The 21,970-nt window shown below is 33.7% G+C and overlaps 3 protein-coding genes across 9 annotated transcripts in view; 1 reads left to right on the top strand and 2 right to left on the bottom strand.

Annotated features, from left to right (window-relative positions):
• The window catches only part of LOC148614001 (uncharacterized), a 163,510-nt gene that overhangs the window by 39,035 nt on the left and 102,505 nt on the right, over positions 1-21,970 (top strand). The window lies entirely within an intron of this gene.
• LOC148614010 (uncharacterized) lies at positions 3,204-13,663 on the bottom strand. Of its 2 annotated transcripts, none has more exons than XM_088587729.1 (2): positions 11,883-13,663; positions 3,204-4,724 (listed from the first exon to the last, which is right to left on the bottom strand). In XM_088587729.1, the coding sequence occupies exons 1-2, from the start codon at positions 11,985-11,987 to the stop codon at positions 3,582-3,584; spliced, it is 1,248 nt and encodes a 415-aa protein (XP_088443855.1). In that variant the 5' UTR covers positions 11,988-13,663; the 3' UTR covers positions 3,204-3,581. The 2 variants fall into 2 exon arrangements, with proteins under 2 accessions (XP_088443855.1, XP_088443857.1); XM_088587731.1 differs by lacking the exon at positions 11,883-13,663 and adding an exon at positions 7,373-7,750.
• LOC148614009 (transmembrane protein 267-like) lies at positions 13,813-15,626 on the bottom strand. Its single transcript, XM_088587732.1, has 2 exons — positions 15,252-15,626; positions 13,813-14,193 (listed from the first exon to the last, which is right to left on the bottom strand). Exons 1-2 carry the CDS (start codon positions 15,534-15,536, stop codon positions 13,837-13,839), a joined length of 642 nt encoding a protein of 213 aa, XP_088443858.1. The 5' UTR covers positions 15,537-15,626; the 3' UTR covers positions 13,813-13,836.

The raw sequence follows: 21,970 nt of genomic DNA, 5'->3' as shown, positions 1-21,970 counted from the left end.
AAGAGCCAAAGTCATAATTCAGCTGTTTTATATACGCCGACCCATTCTGCTGTTCGTTTTAAACAAATCTCATTAGATACCCAACTCAGTCTCCCCTGATATCAAATGTTGAAGTGTATACTCCCAAAGGAAAAATAACTTACATGTATATTCTTCAGTGGCCGTTCAACGGGGGTAGGGGGTATACAGGGGTTTAGCATCCCTCCTTTTTATTGGAAAATTTATTGTTTTCACTTGTTAAATTGACAAAAAATTGCAAATAATGTCCAACCTTTTTTCTAAAGAACCCCTGTTGGTACCCCTTATTTTCAAAGTGTCTAGATCCTCCCTTGTTCTACTTAAATTATTTTGCTGCTGCATATATAAACTGATAACCTTCACGATTGCATTTCCGCAACCATTACAATGTATCTTTTAAATTCGATTCTGTTGTACATGAATACCTTTTAGTGATAGACCTACGACAGAAGAGAGATAACTCTTTACTATTTGTGTGCATAAAACAACTTCGATCTTCTTTTCTATACATACCTGCCGATTACAAATGTCCTAAGTCCATGGTGACATATTCATCACAAAAGGAGTTCATCATTCCGAAGGGTACTCATTTTTCCCATATAATTAATGTGAATCCAAGACGGTTAGAGCCATATACAATGAGTTCATAGCAAAATGCATGTGACAGCACGAAGCACATAATTCAACAACGAAAATGTAATCAAGGGAACCAAGATTCAAGCGGAAATCAAAAGAATGTAATCCAGGGACAAAAACCAGACACGAAAAACAGATAAACACAACGAATAACATAAAGTAACTAAATAATACATACAAAGTAACAAAAGTAAATGAGAAACTCGGACCCTACTTAAAACTGGGAGAATGGACCAGGTGCACCGGTAGAGTGGACGTGTTTGCATCTTCTAGAAAACTCCGCCATTTATTGATATCAATAATTGAATTATGCACATGTTGATAAATATTCATTAGCATAATTATTTTACTAAATATCTACTGATATCAATAAATGGGAAACAAATTCCACAATGGCTACTATAAACTTGTAGCATGGACCAGGTGCACCGGTACGGTAAGCGTCCCCTGCTTTTCTAGAATAACCCACCGAGTTGCTCATAAAAAGTCCAGGGTAGACGAAAGAGGAAAGGAAAACTATGACAGGTTGAACAAATCAGTTCTCATGGTGCAAATGGATACACTGTGACGATCCACGAGTTCGGGTCGACAACCATAAAACCTCCGAAGTAATAGTCATTACTTAAATGGGAAAAAATGCAAATACAAGTAAGAAGTCTACCTATAGGGCGGACTTTACAAAAAAATGTCAAACAAACAAAGGAAACACACACACTCACTCAAGCATTAAACCACTTTTGTTAATATGTGTACATGTATGACCCCCTTAATTTACCATTCTCGTTAAGTGTTTATGCATCATAATGGTAATAACGGTCTTATTTTTCATATTTCATTGCTGAACATTTTTTGTCATTTTTATTCTTTCTTATGCTCAGAATTTTCTTGTATGTGCTCTGTACACTAATACAACCCAATCCTCTATCCTGTGTATTAAAAGCTTTTTTCTCCTTCTTTTGTTACATATAGAAATTTAAAGTTGTTGCTTTTAATTTTATAATTTTACATATGTTTTTCGTTGTTGTCAATATATGTGTAATTTATGTCTTAATCCTAATACATTATGTTAAAACCCATCTGAAAGTACCATATTACATACATGTATGGTTCATATAATATGCCCGTCCCCACGAAGAAGTTATAGTGCGACGTAAAACAATCCCATAAAAGTAAGAATAAGTCCCTTAACTCCGAACCTAAATATAAAATTTGCTCCAAAAAGTAAACAGACCATTATTTCAATAGTAACAAAAGAGGTTTTAAAATTACAGTGCAATATGTGAAAAAAAAACTATAAACATATGAAAAAGTCCCATACATGTTACTCCAACAAGAAAAATAGGAATTTCACCAAGAGGTGTACAGAACTTTCAACAATTGTAACAAATATCTGTGTATACTTTGAAGTAGATTTAACATGCCATTTCCAAAATACGGGATGTAAGGGGCGTAAGACTATCATGACAAACATTTGTGTAAAGTTTGAATTTTTTTAACAAACGGATTCTAAAGTTACGGCACAATATGCTAACATGTTATATATGCATGAACACGACAGACAGAATATACACTAAGTAATTGTGTTACTCTTTTTTAAAAGTGCCCCTTGCTCTTGGATTTTTTAGAAAAAATATGAAGATTATAAACCAATTGGGAACCAAATCGCAGGGGCAAACTGTTTTTAAAATTTTTGGGAATATTGCTTTATTATTAGATAATATACCTTAGAGAACCTGCATTATAGGATTAGGCATTAAGGCATATGCTAATTAGATTGGAATTATTCGGAGGTAAGTTAATTGCAAGGTAACACGATCAGTGACACTGCTATGTACAGAAAAAGGAACAGATGTGGTGAAAAGCATTAAAGCCACCATCGTATAACCTCTATACAAAATAATTATTGGGGATTTTTAACGACCTTGAATACCAATGCAGGCCTCTGACGGTCGATGTTAATGGATTAGTAGAACCAACTGGTGTTGTTGGCGGAGCCCAGCCTTCAGGATACCTGACAGAAGAAAGGGCTGGGTTGCTGCGTAGACGCTCGTATCTACTCCCTGGAAGGCTAAATCCCCATTCTAACTGTCTTGAAAGTAAGTCTACGGGAGAGTGTTGTGAAAAATAGTATGTTAACTGTAATTGTCAATGTATGCATTGTATTGTCTGAGGCGTATGCAGTGTTACAGTAGTATTGCCATAAGTTGTATGCTACACAAAGAAAACCAAATCAAAGTTCAACATATCCTTTTGGGTAATTCTTTAAAAATACTACAACAAAGTTTTTATTTTTGCAGTTAAAGCAGTGTAATTACGGTAGGTTGGGGCAATCCAGGGCTATATGTAGGTGCGGATCCGAGAGGTGTTTCGAGGGTTGGAACCCCATTTGTTTGCACTTTCTTTTTACTTTCGTGCAAAATTTTGTCAAAAATTAGCAAATACTAGCCTGAATTTCACTTGTATTCTCAAAATTTCTGGATCCGCCCTTACAAAATGGTCGTGAGACAAAAGATGTGCCAAAAAAAAGGTACAATAAGTGACTAACAGAATGAATGATCGCACATTAATGACGAAAGTGCATTTATTTTATCTACGTCTTTCCTCCAAATGTTGAAAGATACGTACATGCACTAGTACAAGCATTATTCCCGATAGATTCATTTGCAAACAAAATTAAGAAAGAGAAACTATACCAGAGAAAATTTTCTGGAGAGTGGCTTAAAATTTAAAGTTGTGTCAGCCCTCAGTTTAATAATAACTGATATCACGTTTATTTCTACTAAATAATCTCATGCTGATGTTACATGTAGGTCTTTAATTTTGACCATTTCAATTCAAAAGTTCATACTAATCCTTTTTAACGGAAGACGAACGGATTTCGAACTATGAATAAAATACTATAAATAACTCATGAACTAGCTCATGAACTAGCTCATGAGGTTAGCTACTTCTTCATCCTCTTCTGCTTCTTCTTCTAGTCCATACAACTGAAATCCATTATTGGAGTTATCTTGTTTAAGATTCTTAACGTCAGCGAAACGAACAGGATCGGGTAATCTTTCTGGGAGAACATAATCCTGTTTCCTACCAGCAAAGAATGCTGGCTCATTTGTTTGCTGAGCAACTGAAAGTAAAATATCCGGATCAAACTTGGTTTTCCTATCTTTCTTTTCCGGCTGGGGTTCCGGTTCGGGTTCAAGCTTTTTCTTTTCGGCATTTCGTTTTCTAAGCTCTTCTTGTTTTTTCAACACTTGCTGTTGAACCTTTTCAGAAAAACCAACAGTCCTATGAAATTGTCCTGATGTAATTTTAGCATTGAGATCTCTAATGTTTACGAAGAACATCGATGGATTCCGAGGTGTATGTTTGATGTCAGTATTGCTGCCATTAGATTTGTCAATTGTTGTCACTGCTTTTATATCTCGATTGCACTTTATTGTTTGTCTCTTTCTCAAAATTTTAGGTTTCGCTATTTCACCCTTAGCAATTTTGTCCTGAATATCTTGTTCACTAAGACCGGGAAGGTGTCTTTGTAGCACCGCTGCAGTTGTCATATTCTCGTGTGAAACGTGAAGTGTCGAGAAACATTGGTCACACCCAGACCGCCTCAACTGTCTTGTTTGGTCCTGTCGGCATTGGCTACACACTTGAGGACCAATAATTTCACATATTTCTCGCCCTACGGGCAAAGACGATAGATAGTTCATTGGAAATATAGATTCCTCGTCGTCATCGTCATATTCACTCGGACCTAATCTTGAATTAACTCGCGACGGCACCGGTTCACTACGAAGACTTTTGGGAGTCAAGACATCGCGTCGTACCTCGTGAATGTATCTGCTAGCACTAGTGTGAGGTCGGCTTCCAACAACTTCGTCAAATTTGTGAGTACTATTTTGTGCAAGCTCGACAGCTTCTCTTCGAGTTCTAGCAGAGTAAGATAGTCTCTCTCTATCAGCAAGATGGTAAATATCGTCTAAACTTAGACATAGTGATTCCTGTTTTGGGACTGCTTTTACAATTGTCGGCTGTCTTTGTTGTAGGAAATCAAAAGTATTTGCTCTCACCAACTAAAACGAGAAAACACATAATGTATACAACAATATCTGTCTTGTCTGAATAGTACTAAAACATGGCCGCTGTTACTAAAAATAGAACATAGGGGTCAGACAGTAGTTTTCTGCTTGTACAGTGAAATCTTCACATATAAACCAAAGTTTTAAGACGAGCATATGCGATTTGGTTATATGGGTTCCAAATACATAATAAATATAATTGTTTGAGAGAAATCTCAATTTTTCACAGTACTTTACCAGATTTCAATGTATCGATCTAACATAAATTTACGTCCATAATTTCGATATTGTTTTTTTTTATAAACTAATATCTAGTTACAGAATCAAACAACGTAACAATGATATGCATATATATTGGGTTTCCTCTCCAAATTCAAGTATCGATTTAAGTGCAGTGAATGTTTACATAACATCACTTAATGCTAATTTGCATTACAAAAAAGATTAACTTTCTAAAAGACCGGCGCGGTTCCAACCGCATAATTCTCAATATAATTGTAACTGACAAAAGGTCATCATAAAGACATAATTCCAATTTTTCAATATCATTGTTGATAAATTTACATGCATACGCCTTTTATAAACTATTGTATTAACTTGATATTGCATTGTTGCAATTTACAACACGAACTAAAAAAGAAGTACTTCATTCCAGCTTCAGCTATGAAATATTATTAACAGAAATTTTCTATTTCCATGCAATGATGCGCGACACTAAGACCTAGCTTGCGTTGAAAGGTCAAATAAAGTCACTGTATCTATATGCAAGATTCAATATCCGACCTACCAACAAAGACTCTTCAATCTATAAGCAAATATATACAAGATTTATCGATAATGATGTTAATAGTTTTCTTTCAATTATCCTTCATAAAGTCTAAGTCAGTTCTTCGTATTTCCTAGCAACTCAGTATGCTTTTGTATCGTCATTTCTTTTCTTTTTTTTATTCCAGCAAAAGTGTAAAATAAGACAGTTGAAATAAGAATGAATATGTCTTCCAGATAAAAACAAACCATATCAAACAGATATTACAGAATTTACAATAGATAGTGTATATGTTCGTAAACTTCAGAAAAAGTAACGGAACAATAGCACCACAAAACAATCGTAATCTCTGTTGAAGGCAAGACGCTGCCTACATTGTATTTAGTTTTGTTTTGCTTTTATAACCCCACTTTTGTATAGCGACCGTAGTGTCCGACCATCCGTTTGTTCGATCACAACTTTTTTGTAACAGTGTCATATTTTGACAGGAGCTTTAAATAGGTATGACTTTTCGTAGGATTCGATTTCAAAATAAAGCGACATCAATTTTTCCATTTGACATATGTACATGTTTACTAGGCTGTGGAGCACTATGCTTTGCTCACAGTTTTAGTTTGACATATGTACATGTTTACTAGGCTGTGGAGCACTTTGCTTTGCTCACAGTTTTAGTTTGACATATGTACATGTTTATATATTGATTCGATGTTTAATTACTAGGTTGTGGAGCACTATGCTTTGCTCACAGTTTTAGTTTGCAAATGAACTTATTCGAGTAATCGTCCCATGGACAGCCCCCTCAATACTTTTGCTTCACTTTGGCGCTGATTGAAATTGGTTTGAATTTATTCAGTAGAAGTTTTTTGTTGCTTGTACACACAACAATGTACAATGTATATATAACAATTATTAATGAAATATTACATGTATCAACAAGTCTGTAAAAATGTGCTCTTAACCTACTTTATTTAATTTTAGTTATTTCACAAGAGTTAAAATAACAACTTTACTTAATACACAAAAATAACACACTTTTCAGTAATTTTAATTTAAGTTTGAACGTTAAGTGGAAAACTTATGTCCCGTGAAATTTAAATTGTGCAGCAATATTTTCGACACCAGCGACTAAAAGTGATATCATATAAATAATACATAGCTAAAAGGTGATAAAGTTTGTTACCGTAGCAGAGAGTGACAATGTATTTTCAAAGGGTAACAAACAGCTCTATCGCCATCTTAGCTACATGTATATGCTACTTTCTTCATTATACTGAATGATCCATTTCCAAGAGAGGATAACAGATAAACAGAAGCATCATTATTTGAGACATGTGATAGAGAAGAATGTTTTACTCGTACTGAACCAATCAAAAATATACGAAACGTCGGAATTCATCCGCCCAAATAAGACACAACCAGTTACAAAAGTCCCGTTATTACACAGTTTTATTATTCAGGGAGCAACCGTTTGATTTTATGAGGGGTGGAAAGGGTCATAGGATGAAATTTTCTATCCTGCCTTTTTATTTTGAGAAAATAATCATATATAGATCCTGCCTTTTTTTTTCGGCGCAGAATTTAAACAAAACAATATTATGACAATATGCCCTGTCTTTTTATTTCTAGAAAATTTCAATTCCTGTCTTTTTATTTTAAATTTCACCCTAAAAATCAAATGGTAGTTCCTTAGAACAAAATGACAGTTATCTAATTGACAAAAGATAGATAGATAGATAGATAGATAGATAGATAGATAGATAGATAGATCGATAAAAATACATGTACATTGTAGTTTGTGACCTTACCAATGTAATATGTAAAAATGGTATAATCCGAATAATGTATAACATATACTGAGAATCCAAGCATATCCTACCTTTGGTTCTGGAGAAAATCTCTCATAATGTTTCACTACTGGTGGAAACTTAAATCTTACTCTCTGTTCAACAGAATTCATTTCAATATTCTTTAACACAAAGAGAAAACTATCCTACATTATATATCCAATGTATAGAAATGAATGTTGAAATGAGTTTTTTTTTCTGTTAAATCCGGGTTTACAGGACCGATACTAGAACAGCAGGGTTCCTACTCATATTGCTGAAGATTATGATTTATTGATTACCACAGCGGTTCACTAAAATGTTTCAACTTTATCATATCCCCTCTTGTCTTTAATCTAATTTTCACTAAGTATGTCATAAAACTACGTTAACGAGTATACTCATGGAAGAACCATGGTATAAATTTCCTTCATAACAATCGAAATTATACATTGTAATAAATTCTTTGTCATTGACAGCATTGCGAGGTTTTAAATTTCAATAACGCGTCATGAATTATTAACTGGTCCTGTTTTCATACGTTCTTTCCATGGTTATGAGCAGCAATTGTTTTATATCTGTGTCAATATATTATCTACGAACAAACTCACGCCAGAGTGAGGAAATTCAAATCTTAACACAATGGTTAAACATTCAGTTTGAAAATCTCCTACTCAAATATTTATCTTTCATTTTAATAATCTAGGATTACAGCTTTCTAATCAGGAAGCATGCGAGCAGCACTATCTAAAGAATGTTCATGAAGACACCTTAATCAATTTTGGAAATTAACTTTTATGGAAAGCAAAATTCCGATAAGGTTTATAATTAATTGCTTTTTCAGTAGCTTTTCTAACTTGTGTTGTCAGGATTGGAACATCTCACAGTATATTAATGCTTAGCACGATGTCCTACAATAAAACCTGCCTAAATAAAACCCCTTAAGCACTGTAGAATCTGTTAGGTTTAGACAGGTATTCTGTTCACCCAGGTTTAAAGCATGAGGCCTTAAGGAGGTAGACCTAGTTTAAGGGATACAACTCTTACAAATCATTGGAAAGTTTGTATTCAACAATATATATAAAATTAAGCATAAAAGTAACTTGGACTGATTTAATACTGCTTCAAATAAAAGCTTGATAGACTTTGGTGAAATTGAATATGATATAAACACATAACTGATTTCAAGAGTTATGTCCCTTACTCTAAATCTACCTCCTTACGCTGACACTTTAAGATCCGTGGGATCGTTGTCTCTCTGACATCATCACCATACCCATTCTATATATATTTCACCAGTATGACTAGACTTTAAAAAGTGTGTGGTTTAAACAGGTTTCCGGTTATACGGGGCTCGGTTTAGACAAGTTTCCGGTTTATTCAAGTTTCATTGTATGTGGATAAACTTTAACTCATTCCAATGTGATGTTAGTTTTGTCAATACGGAAACAACGTTTGTACAAGACATTAATCTTATCTATAATACAGTAACTAATATCATAATTGCACAACATTGTTTTTTAATGACACAGTACAGATTCCCTTCTATTGGAACTTGTCAAGTCGGTCTAAATGATCAGTTAGTATAATAGTGACATGAGGATTTAGTCCAAACCCATTAGTTATAAATGTTCTTTTGTCTAGGGTGGTGATGTTAACAACACTTATGTTGATAATACATGTGCATAATTACAGTGTATGTACATACATGTACATGTTCAAAGTGTTGGATCGGACAGAGTCGTGTAAACATGCAACACAAATTTGCATTTTCCTATTTCCGAAATTTTAAAGCGGATAACTTATATTTCTTCCTTCAAAGTATCATCCCTACATGTAAATACGCACATATCGCCATGCAAGCCAACGCTGAGGGAGAATTCGACTATTTTTCACTCTGAATGTCGCCACGGAAAAAAAACCAATTTATTATGTTTGAATAAACTTCAAGTACGTAGTTTTCATTTGAAGTTAATACTAAACTTAAAATTCGGAAATTTAATTTACAATCAGTGTCTCATAAATCAATCGGTACATGCTCCCCGAGATAACCTTTGACCTTAAGTATGGTAATCGTTGTGACAAATGAGTGATATATAAAGTTCTATGTCTACCCTACTTGCCCTTAGGTATCGGGGGTAACGTAAGAGGATACATATTGGCGACACCAAGCAGCATGTAGTCTTACATGGGTTTCCAATCACGGAGTTAGACCAGGGTAAGGGACACAAATCTTAAAAATCATTGGAACGTTTGTATTCACCATTTTACAACAATCTTATGTAAGCATCAAAGTAACTTGAACTGATTTCATTCTGTTTCAAATGAAAGCTTGAAAGACTATATAGGTCTACCTCCTTAAAATTCATACAGTTGCAAAATCAAACGAAAAATAATCTAACATGGTTTTTTTTTAACAAATGACGAAATATCTTAATATGCGGTTGCAAATAAAACGTCTTATTTAAGGGAGGTACGTTTTGTGATGTGAATTCTTCTGTAAGTACGATCTATAGCACTGGAAAAGTTACCAAGACGATACCAAATGAAAGATGAGATACTAAGACGAAAGACTAAAAGATTATTATACGAATGGGAGTTGCGAAACAGGAGTTCTCAAAATGAAAGATGAGATAGAGGAAAAAAAATAATCAAAAAATTTCGAACAGGACAACTTCACTGTAGTAACTTCATTGACAATATCAAGTACATAATATGCGTGCAACATATGGTCAAAGATACATATACATTTCATACATGGAGATGAGAGACTAATTACTAGTAGCCTGTATATTAAACCTTCATAAAAGCGGTTCGAAAATTGTTTAATCAACAAAAAACCAAAAGAATTCCAAATCTTAGCAATCTTACATGAACATGTATAGTTGAAGAAACTAATCACAGAGAAAAAATGTAATCACCAAAATACGTACAATACAAGACACAACTTGTCGAATTGTTCTTTGCATACCAAAGAAAACTAGGACTAAAACATTCAATACTGTTCGACAGATTGCTTTCAATGTATATGAAGCTCAACTAAATGTTACAAGTACATAAAACTGCACCCGACACCAGTGTTTCTTAATTAATTTTCAATTTCAGTTTAAAAAGTGAAAACATACCTTAATCTATGGTGACAAGTTAAAAATCCATCCTAGTAACTAAGGTCGACAATCGATATAAAACTGTTGAAATGTACGAATATTATTGTTTAATTTGGGCTATAAAACTTTCAAGCATCATTGACAAACTACAACAAGCTTCCCTGTTCATGATTTACTCTTTGTAATATTAAGGAGACAATTACACGCTTTACATATACAAGTTGGTAACCAAACCATGTATTATGTGCTAAATTAACAGACCTACATGTATTGAAGACAAGATAGAAGATTGGACAAATTAAACTTTAAATTTCTGATTTGAAAATATTACGTAATACATTACATTTAAGTCATTTTTTTTCTTAACGGTCGAGTTGCCGCTCAACTCTTTAGGGGCATTTTGACTAAACGGTTTAGGAGTTGTTATGCAAGAAAAGCCTTTTAAACAAAGCGAAGTAAAAACTGACATTTTAAATCTAGTTAAATGTAGATGGATATAGGTGAAATTATCCCTTTCTCTAAGCCAATTTATATTTAGTGCAAATATATTGTATATAAGAAGGTCTTAATCGGGTAAGATCTGCCACACTGGGGCCTAGTTACGACACGACCACTAAGACGGCACGAGTGATTCGACGAATTGACTTTTAATCCGATTAGCAGTTAAAACGTACAGCCCAAGAGAAAACAGACATTCAAAAGCTATCAGACTAAACTTTAATGAAGGGCATTAAAGCATACACAATATGCAGATGCACCAGTTTTCTAGACTTAATGAACAACTAAGTCCTAATTATGCATGTAATATTAAAAAAATACTATCATTTTGTCAAAGGGAGTCATTGTCAATGAGTCTTTAATAGTTAAAGAAAGACTGACTACGAGTACAGCATTTATCTGAGTTTGATAGAATATGCACATAGTTGTCTTGTACATGTACATATATTCCCATTAGATAGTGAATTATGTCCGACTGCTTGTGATCTAACTGCTTTTTTCTTAGACTTGATATATTTTATGTAGTCATTTTATAATGGATATCACAATTCAGAAACTTATTATCAATATATTGCGTATTTGGTCATTGAATCTGACAAAATAATCAATCTTTGTCCTATGGTCGTGACAATACCTGAAATATTATTCAGTACAATGTACAAGAGTGGGTATCTGTACCAGATTGAATCTATCCTCCAACATTTAAACGTGTGTAAAATAACGTAGGTACAATGAGTGAATATGAAATTAAAGCCTTTTATTGTCATGGGTGCTTGCAAATAAACAAAACAAAACAATAATTAGACAACAGACGAAAAACACATTCTAACAAACAAAAATAACAATCGAAAAATCAACAAAAAATGTAAACCCCCCCCCCCAAAAAAAAAAAAAAAACAAAAACAAAAACAAAAACAAAACAAAAACTCCACAGAACCGTAATGTTAATTGTACTTACTGCTTTCGTGGGTCTCCGATAATGAAGTTTAGTTTTGGTACTTCTCTGTGACTGCTGTGGTGTCCATGCATATGAAACAGTTCTCGTGCTCCTGACAAACACCATTATGATAATTCTCCTATAATAACTTGTAATTAACTATTGTTTTCTTTTATGAATTCTCCTGTAACAAGTCTCTAATTGATCCAAAATAGTGGTTATGGACGTTAACTTCGTCATCAAAGTGACGTTTTAATGCCATGTTCGTCTCCGAAGTAGTCTAAATCCATTATATAGTAATTATATAATCAGACAATGTTAAAACGCCTTTTGAAATCTTTGTACATCTGTAATTCTTGACAATAAACAATTTGTTGCGTTCATGATCAAAATACAATGCTGTATTCCACCGGAAATTGGCAGTATTGTTCTAAATATGAAACAACGTCTGTCAGAGGTTACAAAGGCCCACAAACAGTTTGAAACATATCTATATATTTATATAAAAGGTTACTCATACGAGCAATCACTTTTGAAATGTATCGTTACTTTAAATAAAAGAAGAATAATCCTTCTAAGCGGATCGCATTGTGTGGTTCATTTAAAAATCTACACGGCAAAATACGTCCTAATTACTAAGGTATAATAACTAAGATTCTTGAAGAGATTTTGTTACAACAAAGAAACAAAAATCAATAGAATTGTTCATTTAAATCTTTTACCGGTCTATCAGAAGGCCATGACATTTTATTTGCAATTTAAACTAATTTGTCTTAAAACCACTTGACTCTACATGTACACTTATTGCAGAAAAAAACATACCAAATTAATTAAAACATTTCGTGTTAGTTACCAATAAAATGCCAATAAGCGGACCATGATCGCATTTAACTGAGCCTTTTATTAATACAACTAACTACAATCTCTACCTAATATCAACCGGTAATACCATAAAACATACGAGATTGATATTAAAATTCATTTAATGAAGTTCAGAGTGATCGAAATGCAGTCTATAATATAGGTATAAAACGAACCTGAAAGTTTTCTTCCCTCCATAAATTTAGCGTGAAATATAAAATAAATCGTTGCATTAGATCCACAAGTTTTTACGAAATTACAAGAAATAAATACATGTATGCAATTTCGTTACGATCAAACATTGAAACTTTCGGTGAGATGCTACGTTGCCATACAGTACTAAGAATAGTACAAATAATTTCTAAATGCATAGTGCCATGTGAAAACATGACATTTCGTAGTTCATCGATACTAAAGAGCCATTCCAACTGATAAACACATAATTGCTATAATTTGGCCTAAGAATAGTTTATCAATACACATTCCATATTTGTAGCCATATCATTTGATTGAAAAAGATGACATATGTGTTGAAATAGACAAATATTTATTGATCAACACTTCTAGATTATTATCTATACACCGTCTATACGCTTTTGTCCTATCTTTCAACATGACTAAACTATTTTTGCAATTCAATGCCTCATATCTTCAAATTACCATAATTTTAATAATACAAAATTCGGTATCTTCCATTTGATTACAGAGTTTTCTATTTCTTTTTATTCTAGCTTGCATTATTCAATGTGATTAATAGTCCAAAGTTACTTTAACACAAGGGTACAGAGTATTTAAAATAATTCTTTACATGGGTACATTTTCAATATCGAAATTGGAAAAAGAGGTGAATTCGTGTCAAGTAAAATCTTTATGTATCTACACCATTTCTGTTTACCAAAACTGATGCTGTGTGAAAGATTAAATTTCGTGCTGTTTACATGATTTGAATCCCAAACGGACACAACATCACATCCCTGATATCAAACAATCTTGATCTCATAGTTGTATAATACACTATATACGTGTACATGTATACCCAAAACAAGTTACAAGTAAGTACATTGTACATGCAAATAAAAAGAAAATTGCATGTGTTTAAAAAATATTTAATTTATCATACATCTTCTTCAATAATTTTTCCGCCTTCAGAATTATTGTCAATCAAAATATTTATCCCTTTAACATTTGGAAAGACGTAGAACAGTAGTCTGATCACAACTGGTAATATCATAACTATACCAAAGTAAGTTGCCTTGGCTACGGGCTGTGTGCTTCCAAATGGTGGGAACCACAATCCTCTTCTGATACTATCTCTCACGTGATGTGTAGTCCATGCTACAGTAAACAAAGCAGCTAGCCTGACAAACCTAGAGTCTGTCCGAATATAGGCAATGACTAGTATCACAGTGACTACTACTGGTATCAATGATGAGGCATGAAAGACTGGTCTGTTTTGTAAGGACAATGCAAGCTGTAATAAAAAAGAAAAAAAAATTAGTCCTTTAGTTTAATCACTAGTTACTGAGTGAAACTTATGAGCTAAGAAATATACTTGAAAAAATTATATCTTTATTCTTGGTTTATATTATGGCACTACTGGAGTAGGAATGATGAATGAGGCATAGAATACATGTAGTATAAAATCAAAATAAAGACACAACGAATGGTAATTATGATACAACATGTACATGTAAATGACCAACGCACAGGTCACATCTGCACCAGTCGTGGATCAAATTAACAAAATCTACGGGAGCTTCCATTTTACTTTTTTAGAAAGCCAAATCCGTGAACGTCTTAATTTTTAAAATAACTTCTCCAGAATATATATCGAAGTTGTGAATCTTTTCCGGGGTTTTTAAACTGATCCTTCACAAGCTCATGTACATTGTTTGCCATCAACCTAAATGTTTGTTTCTTTACTTCCCACTTTAGTCACCTTTTCCTACACTGTGACCACCGAAGCTGGGATGAAAGTTTGTTTTAATGCATCTACTTTTATATACATGTATGTACATTTCACTTATTTTTATTTTTTTGTACATGCATTTTACTGAAATATCATCTAACTCTAAGAATCATGAAATATCTTTGTAGTGTATAAGCAAAAAAGGTAATTAATTAAACTACAAACTTTTTGAAACTTTGAATTCATTGTAACCCCACTTGCATCATCTCCGCAGGAAAGAGTGAAGCCCGGAAATTAAGATTTTGAGTTGACAATAGTGTAAATTCATGCACTGCTTTGATTCAGAAACCTTCCCATAATAATCGAATGCTCTGTTTACCACCTAACAGTAACACTGAAAACAGTGTGGTACTTAATTAGGAATTACTATAAAATCCCGAAACGGGTATTTAAGTGATTTTTTATGTAAACGAATGAATGAATGGTGCCCCTGGATCCACCACCTATCAAAAAACCCATACAAGAATACATATAACACACTACACTGCATTGTGCATGTACATGCAGTGTACGTTATACACGCATATGTGTGCAAATGCACATGTACAATCCAGACTAACCTTTAATTTTAGTGATCCAGCAGCAAGAAAATGGTCAATGTCCAGCAACATAGCCATGATCGTGCATCCACAGCACTCAAACATTTTAGTTCTTTGGAAAGTAAGATCAGTAACAACAGCCCAACACACGAATGCAATGAATCCATGAGTAAAACTGTCCAACATAGATCTTAGAAAGAATGAATCTGTTGCAAGTTGAAATCCATATGTGTTGTCACCACTGATGCATACTATATAAATCAATAGTTCGTAAATTAAAAATCTAATAATATTTAAGCATGTCATTCATAACAATATCGTTGCATCGTTGCATTGCTCGATTTACCATAACATTCGTGTGATTTGTTTACAATTTTACCATACCGGATGTTATTGTTATAAAAGTAATTTAGTACAAATGACGGATAAAAATTCCGGAGCAAAAGTGCAAAAGGCGGGTTTTTTAAACCGCCACCGGACCGTTTGTTTTGGTGTAAAAGAAGTGTTTATTTTTAATATTTGCATTAAAAAAAGCTATTTTTAATAACAAATTTTATCAATTACTGCTGAAGAAAAATAAAGAATTAAACTGCCAGATTTTTATTTCGAGTTCGTTTGGTATGGAACTTATTTTTACAGGGACTGGTCACTCCTAACAAAGTCTGTATAATGTACAAAAATAACTGTATCTTCTCAGTCTTTATACTGCACAAAATCAAAGCCTGTAAGGTTTTATATTTGATATGTGCATACTGGAGGGGAAGAGAAATTATTCAGGATTTTAGTTATATTAGTTAACAAATCGATTATGGCAAAGTTATGATGAAAATACCGAGGATGGATGTGTTCTCAAAACACTAATAAAATATAAAAAAATGTCAAAATTTACCTGTAAAAATCAAATAATTACATATTAGTTATCAGTAATTGCCCCATTGAAAACTAATGATATTGGTCGATTCCTTATTGATAATTGACCATTTCAAACTCATTATTATGCAATAATATTATAACATTTTAAAGAAATTTCTTTAATCTTTTTATGTTTAACAAATTCAAAAGGTTAAACAGGCAGAAAGACACAATCATTAACAGTTTACTAGATTAAAGTTTTTGAAAATGAAAATTTTGATATTTCTTTCCCAAAACATAGGTACATTCATTTAATCATCATTTTATTGTTATTTAAAGCAATTTTATTAAAAAATAGTCATTGCCTTTCAGTAGATTTGTTTTCTTTCATTTGATATTGATTTCATTTTAGTAGATGCAATAATTTTCACAAACACTCAATGACAAAACAATCTTTATGAACATTGATTGGTTCCCTTTATTACTCTTTTGGTTATTTGTCTAAAAAGACCTAATTTTGAATTGAAAAATATTTACATTCTTCCCATTTCAAATAAATTAAAAATAAATGTTGCAATTTTTCATTTTTTTTTATGTTTGTTTGTTTGTTGGGGTTTAACGTCAGAGCAGCAATATTTCAGCTATATCCAGACGATGAACATGAAATTGATGATAAAATGAACATGAAATGATTATAAAATGAAAAAGGGATGGGACACAAGGACAATGGGGTCGATAAATTTTGATTGCCACTGGAAATAGGGAGAGGTGGGTAGGGTCGGGCAATTTAGCCTCCTGTGGCGGAGCCCTGTGGTTCCTACTCCGGGAGAATACCACAGTAGGGTTCTTTAACGTGCGAGGAACGTGGCATCTTTCCCAACACGGTGCACCACTATGGTTTGCGGTCAGGTTTTCCGTGTTATAGCCTGACAACCCCAGCATGTAACACGCCAGGGGAACCCCATTCAACCACCTGGGGCACACATCCCAGTTGCTCTGTGGGCAGAGCGCCCTAGCCCCCGGCTAGGGTTCTGAGCACTATTTAGTCGCCTTTTACGACAAGCTTAGCGCTGCTACAGGCCTATTCTTTTAACACCCGGACCTGCATGGGGCCTGATTTAACGTTGTTGTCTTGCTCATCAATTTGTAGATCACATATGTCTATATATTTTTGATAGGCTTTTCTTTGTTTTTTTGCACGAGTGCTAAAAATTTGGTCTTTCTATAATTTTTCTCTGTATTTAATCTCATATAAATTGTTTTTCATGTTTATGAGCTTTCTTAAGTGATCATTCATCCATGGTAGTCTATGCTTACTACATTACTATTTAAGATGGTGTATGCCTTTCAGTTCGGTTAGTTGTGAAGAGTTCAATAAGTGTGTTGATGTTTGATGTCAATTATATCTGAATATTAGCAATATCTGTTTTATCACCTTCAAAGTTTCTTTATTGTACTGATATACTTTTTGGGGGTCTCTTTTACTTTTTACAGACTAATGTCTGCCTCAGCTTTGACTATGTTGTAGTCACTTGCCCCTATAGGTGGTACTGTGGTAACTTTGATTATTGATTATGATCAGATCTAAGATACGATCAATTTTAGTTGGTGTATTTTATATCAGGTGGAGGTTCATATCACTTATCATGCTTATCACGTCTAGCAATTTCATATTTAGTTGTAAGTCTACTTTAGTGTTGTGCTAGAATCAGACCAATCGATATGGTCTAGGTTGAAGTCGCCCATGATGGTTGAATTTGATTGGATGATAATTCGGTTTAATGATTGGTGTAGTTGACCTAGTGAAAAGTATTTGTCAGAGGATGTTGTCAATAACAGCAAGATATCACGATCTTTTTAGAGCCTGTGATGTAAATTTCGGTGGTACTATTTCACAATCCGTTTTAAGCTCTTTTATTTCAGATGTGATAAATTCTTTGCTTATACATGTAGTATTAAGCACACACCATAGCTTTGATTATTTGTGCTTGGGTTTCTATCTTGACGATAAACATATAAGTTTACGGGGAAGTGTAATTCATAAGATGAATTGCTTGGATCTAGCCAAGTTTCTGTACCTAGTATGATTTTAGAATTTCAATAGTTTCTAGCAAATCAGGGGCCAGTGACTAGAACCACTCTTTAGCCTAAAGATCATCGTAAGAATAACTTAGAATAAATCGAGTAACTTGACACCTTCTTTGAAGAGCTGACTTCTTTTAAATTATTATCCAGACAGTAAACTCTTAAGTATATACGTAGTCCTCTCGTAGACCGTCCTTACTTCATTTGAGTAACTAGAACAAAAATGAACGTAAGGTACTCTTTTTATGTACTTAGAGATTTTTCCAGCAACTAGAATTTGACTATCCTTATCGTAAGTTTAGTCAAAATCATTAGAAGAAGTCTAGAGCATCATTAACTTTACACAATTGATTCAAATATGGCTCTAGCATTGGGTCTTCTTCTTCAAAATTGAAGAAATCGTTTATCTTAAAGGATATTTCGAGATAGGACTTATAAACCCGACTTTTTAAGCGATGAGGGCATAATGAGAAACAATAGGCTGAGTCGAACGTTATCCATAACGGTTATCTGTCCTGTTTGATGTTTATGATCCCTGTTGTACTAGTAATAACTTTGTATCTGTCTTCGTTTTTCTTTGTAATTTACATGTCTGCGCTCTTTCCTTCGTTGCCTTCTTCTAAAATAGCTGCTCGAGAGAGACATATGACTGTTTTTGGCTATAATTGATGGACGAAGTTGCTGTTTAACATATATATGTACCATCATATCTGAGAGAAATGTGCCGTTCTTCATTCGAACCAAACAGTTCTACAAAACTACAGTGTGTTGACGTTGGAATTGTAATAAAATTCAGAAAGGAATTTTAAGACTTCTGTTGAATTGTTTAAAGGACAAAGTAGCTAATATGTAATAATGAATAAAAAAATCTTTCGTTTATGACATTGTCATCAATACTTCGTACTTTGTTAAATATGTGTAAAAGACTAACTGGTGTTGCGGCATTTGGAACTAAACTCAAGACGTATTGCTTCGGTTAAGTATCAAATAGGTCATAATTTTGAAATATAATTTGGTCGTTTTTATGCCATTCCTAGGAACAACAGATTGTGTGTTTATTAAAACTTAAATGATATCGAAGATGAGACGCATCTTATTTTGAAATCTTCTACTAGTAGTATATTTATCAAAGTTTTAGATCGTATTTCATCAAGCCTTATCACCTAAAAACATTCAGTGTTCAAGTATATTATAATTAATGAGTTCTTGTAACATAACAGAATTGTGTTATCTTTGCAAATTCTGACTTCGTGTAATGCAATTGCAATCAGAAAGATTACAATAGTAATTTGTGTCACAACGCTTTCTTCCTTATGTAAAATTTATCATATAAATGTACTCTCCAATTGTAATTCTACACCTATAGTTATATGACTTTGTTTAATAAAGAATTACTTAACGGTGAAATTAGAATGATACAGGTCTTGCCATACATTATGTAAATGCACGTGTAAAAAATTGCAAGTAAAAACCAACCCATCTGTAACATTGAATACAATTACAATATATGTTCGCAATGTTGGCAATCGGATTTTGAAGTGCCCTTTGTTATACAACAACGACCATAGGTGTATTTTGCATCTCTGGTATCAGTAGGAATTATTTTTGTACTGCCTTAATAAGTTGCAGTCAGTCTAAATGCTTATTACCAAAATAATAATAATAATAATAATAAAATAAAAAAGATAAGATAAAATAAAAAAAATAAAAAAATAAAACTGTGAAGAAGTTGTGGCCAGCTCACAGAATTAATTAAATATTCCTTGCGAGATTTGACATTGTCCTTTATCTAATAACAACATAAGTCCGGTAACTAGAAAAAGTATCTATAGAAGGAACGAACAACATATGAAACTCATAAACGTCAGAAAGTTAATTTCAAGGAAAATAATGATAAAAACAAGTTTCTACTGTCTTAAAATAATTGAAAAATTACTAAAGCATAGAAATATATATTTCAACTGTTATATCGACCAAAGTTTGAATCACCAAATGTGTACTTTGTTCTAGTACACTCCCCGCATGTTACCATTATACTTTGATATCATTCCTTAGAACCAAAATCACTTATAATCTAATTCATATGATCTATATTGTCATTCTGTCACAAGAAGTACGAGTTCTGTCACTGATCGAATGTACGTTGTTGGTTGTCCTTCACGAATTACACGGGTTTCTGTCTACGAACTTTACAGTCATCTTTAGGAAATGTTCTTGTTACAATTCCCATAGGGCATTCATTACGAACAATGATTTGTCCTTAATGATACAATGTCACCTTCCTTGATATTAGGCGTGTCGGATTTCCACTTTCTCCTTGACTGGATACTACTTAAGTATTCATGAGGCCATCTTGTCCAAAATATATCTGAGAGCACCACCACACGTTTCCATTCAGCACGCAGCAAGTCTTTTTGATCAAGGTCACCAATTACATCTGTACGATCAATAGTATTCGTTTTCTGAGTTAGAAGTATTCCAGGAGATAAAACAAGGGGATTGTCCGTGTCAGTTGAAACTGGTACAATTGGCCTGTGGTTAACAATACTGCAAATTTCGGGCATGAAAGTTATTAAAACATCGGGAGTCAAGTATCTAAGATTGGATTCTAAGAGAATCGAGTCCAATATCCTTCTGGTCACACCTAATTAGTCTTTCCCATGACCCTCCCATATGTGAGGCATGCGTTGGATTGAAGAACCACACGGCTCGAGAATTCGTTAGATAGTTCCTGACTGTATCGTCGTCAACGTTTATCGCATCTACTTAAAGATCAAAAGTTGCACACACAAAATTGGTGCCACGGTCCGACCTAAATGTACTAACTTAGCAACAAAGCGTCTCACAGCATTAATAAACGCACTTGATGATAATTCTTCTACCGCCTCGATGTGGATGGCACGTGTACTGAGGCATGTGAAAAGAATTGCCCATTTCATAGCGTTGGCAACTCCTTCTTTTTAAAACAACGGTCCAGGATCGAAAGGCATCTACAACTATACTTGTGAACGGTGGATATGGTTCCACTCTTTCCTTCGGGGGATCTGCCATAATCTGATGCTGTCTTGTTCCTTGGAGTATACGACAGTGAACACAATGATGAATCACCGATGACACTATTCGTTTCATGCCAACGATCAAGTATCTTGCTGCACGTAGAGCGCCTTTCGTAAAGTGTCTCCATTGATGCTTAACTTGAGCGTAAATGTGTCTAACTAAAAGTCTCGTTATGTGAGAATATCCTGGTAGAATCAATGGATTCTTTTCACTATTTGGTATGCTAGTTTTGTTCAGCCGTGCTCCTACTCGAAGTAATCCTCGTTCGTCTATGAAAGGAACTAATGACGATAAATTACTTGACTTCGGAATGTGTTGTCCAATCTGAATACATTCTATTTCTGTTTCATGAGCTTCTCTTTATCAAATTTCACTAAATAAATTTCAATAACTTTGTCTAGAGATTTCAATGTATCTGGGGTGTCACTATCACGTTAAATCCATGTCCTTGAATGCGCACATCTTAACAGATAAGATATATCCTTGACGATCCTATTATAGTCTGAAAACTTATCGAACCTCGACAAAATGTCTTTGTTAAATGTCATATCCATGTCCTAGCTGACGTTTTAACTGAGGATACAAGAGGTCGCACGTCCTTGTCTGACTCCGAATCGACAAATGAAAAATAGTCCTCTTGATCGTTAAGTTCTGTTGTCTATCCAGGAATCTACCCGGTCTTTGTATCCAACTACTAGAGCTCAAATCGTCTAACGACACCGATATCTGCAGGATTTATAGAAGTA

Source organism: Perna viridis, chromosome 6 (genome assembly GCF_037379345.1).
Source record: "Perna viridis isolate PV_CMFRI_1.1 ecotype Kerala chromosome 6, ASM3737934v1, whole genome shotgun sequence".
Classification (NCBI taxonomy): domain Eukaryota; kingdom Metazoa; phylum Mollusca; class Bivalvia; order Mytilida; family Mytilidae; genus Perna; species Perna viridis.
The sequence above is the reverse complement of the archived record's forward strand: the minus strand, read 5'-3'. Positions and strand labels throughout refer to the sequence as shown.

What these genes read in the sequence shown, in the direction of transcription:
- LOC148614010 (XM_088587729.1), bottom strand. Translation starts at nt 11,987, where the DNA reads ATGGTGTTTGTCAGGAGCACGAGAACTGTTTCATATGCATGGACACCA. An exon ending in ATCGGAGACCCACGAAAGCA is followed by an intron (nt 4,725 to 11,882) that starts GTAAGTACAATT and finishes TTCTCGTTTTAG; the next exon opens with TTGGTGAGAGCAAATACTTT.
- LOC148614009 (XM_088587732.1), bottom strand. Translation starts at nt 15,536, where the DNA reads ATGACATGCTTAAATATTATTAGATTTTTAATTTACGAACTATTGATT. An exon ending in CTGGATCACTAAAATTAAAG is followed by an intron (nt 14,194 to 15,251) that starts GTTAGTCTGGAT and finishes TTTTTATTACAG; the next exon opens with CTTGCATTGTCCTTACAAAA.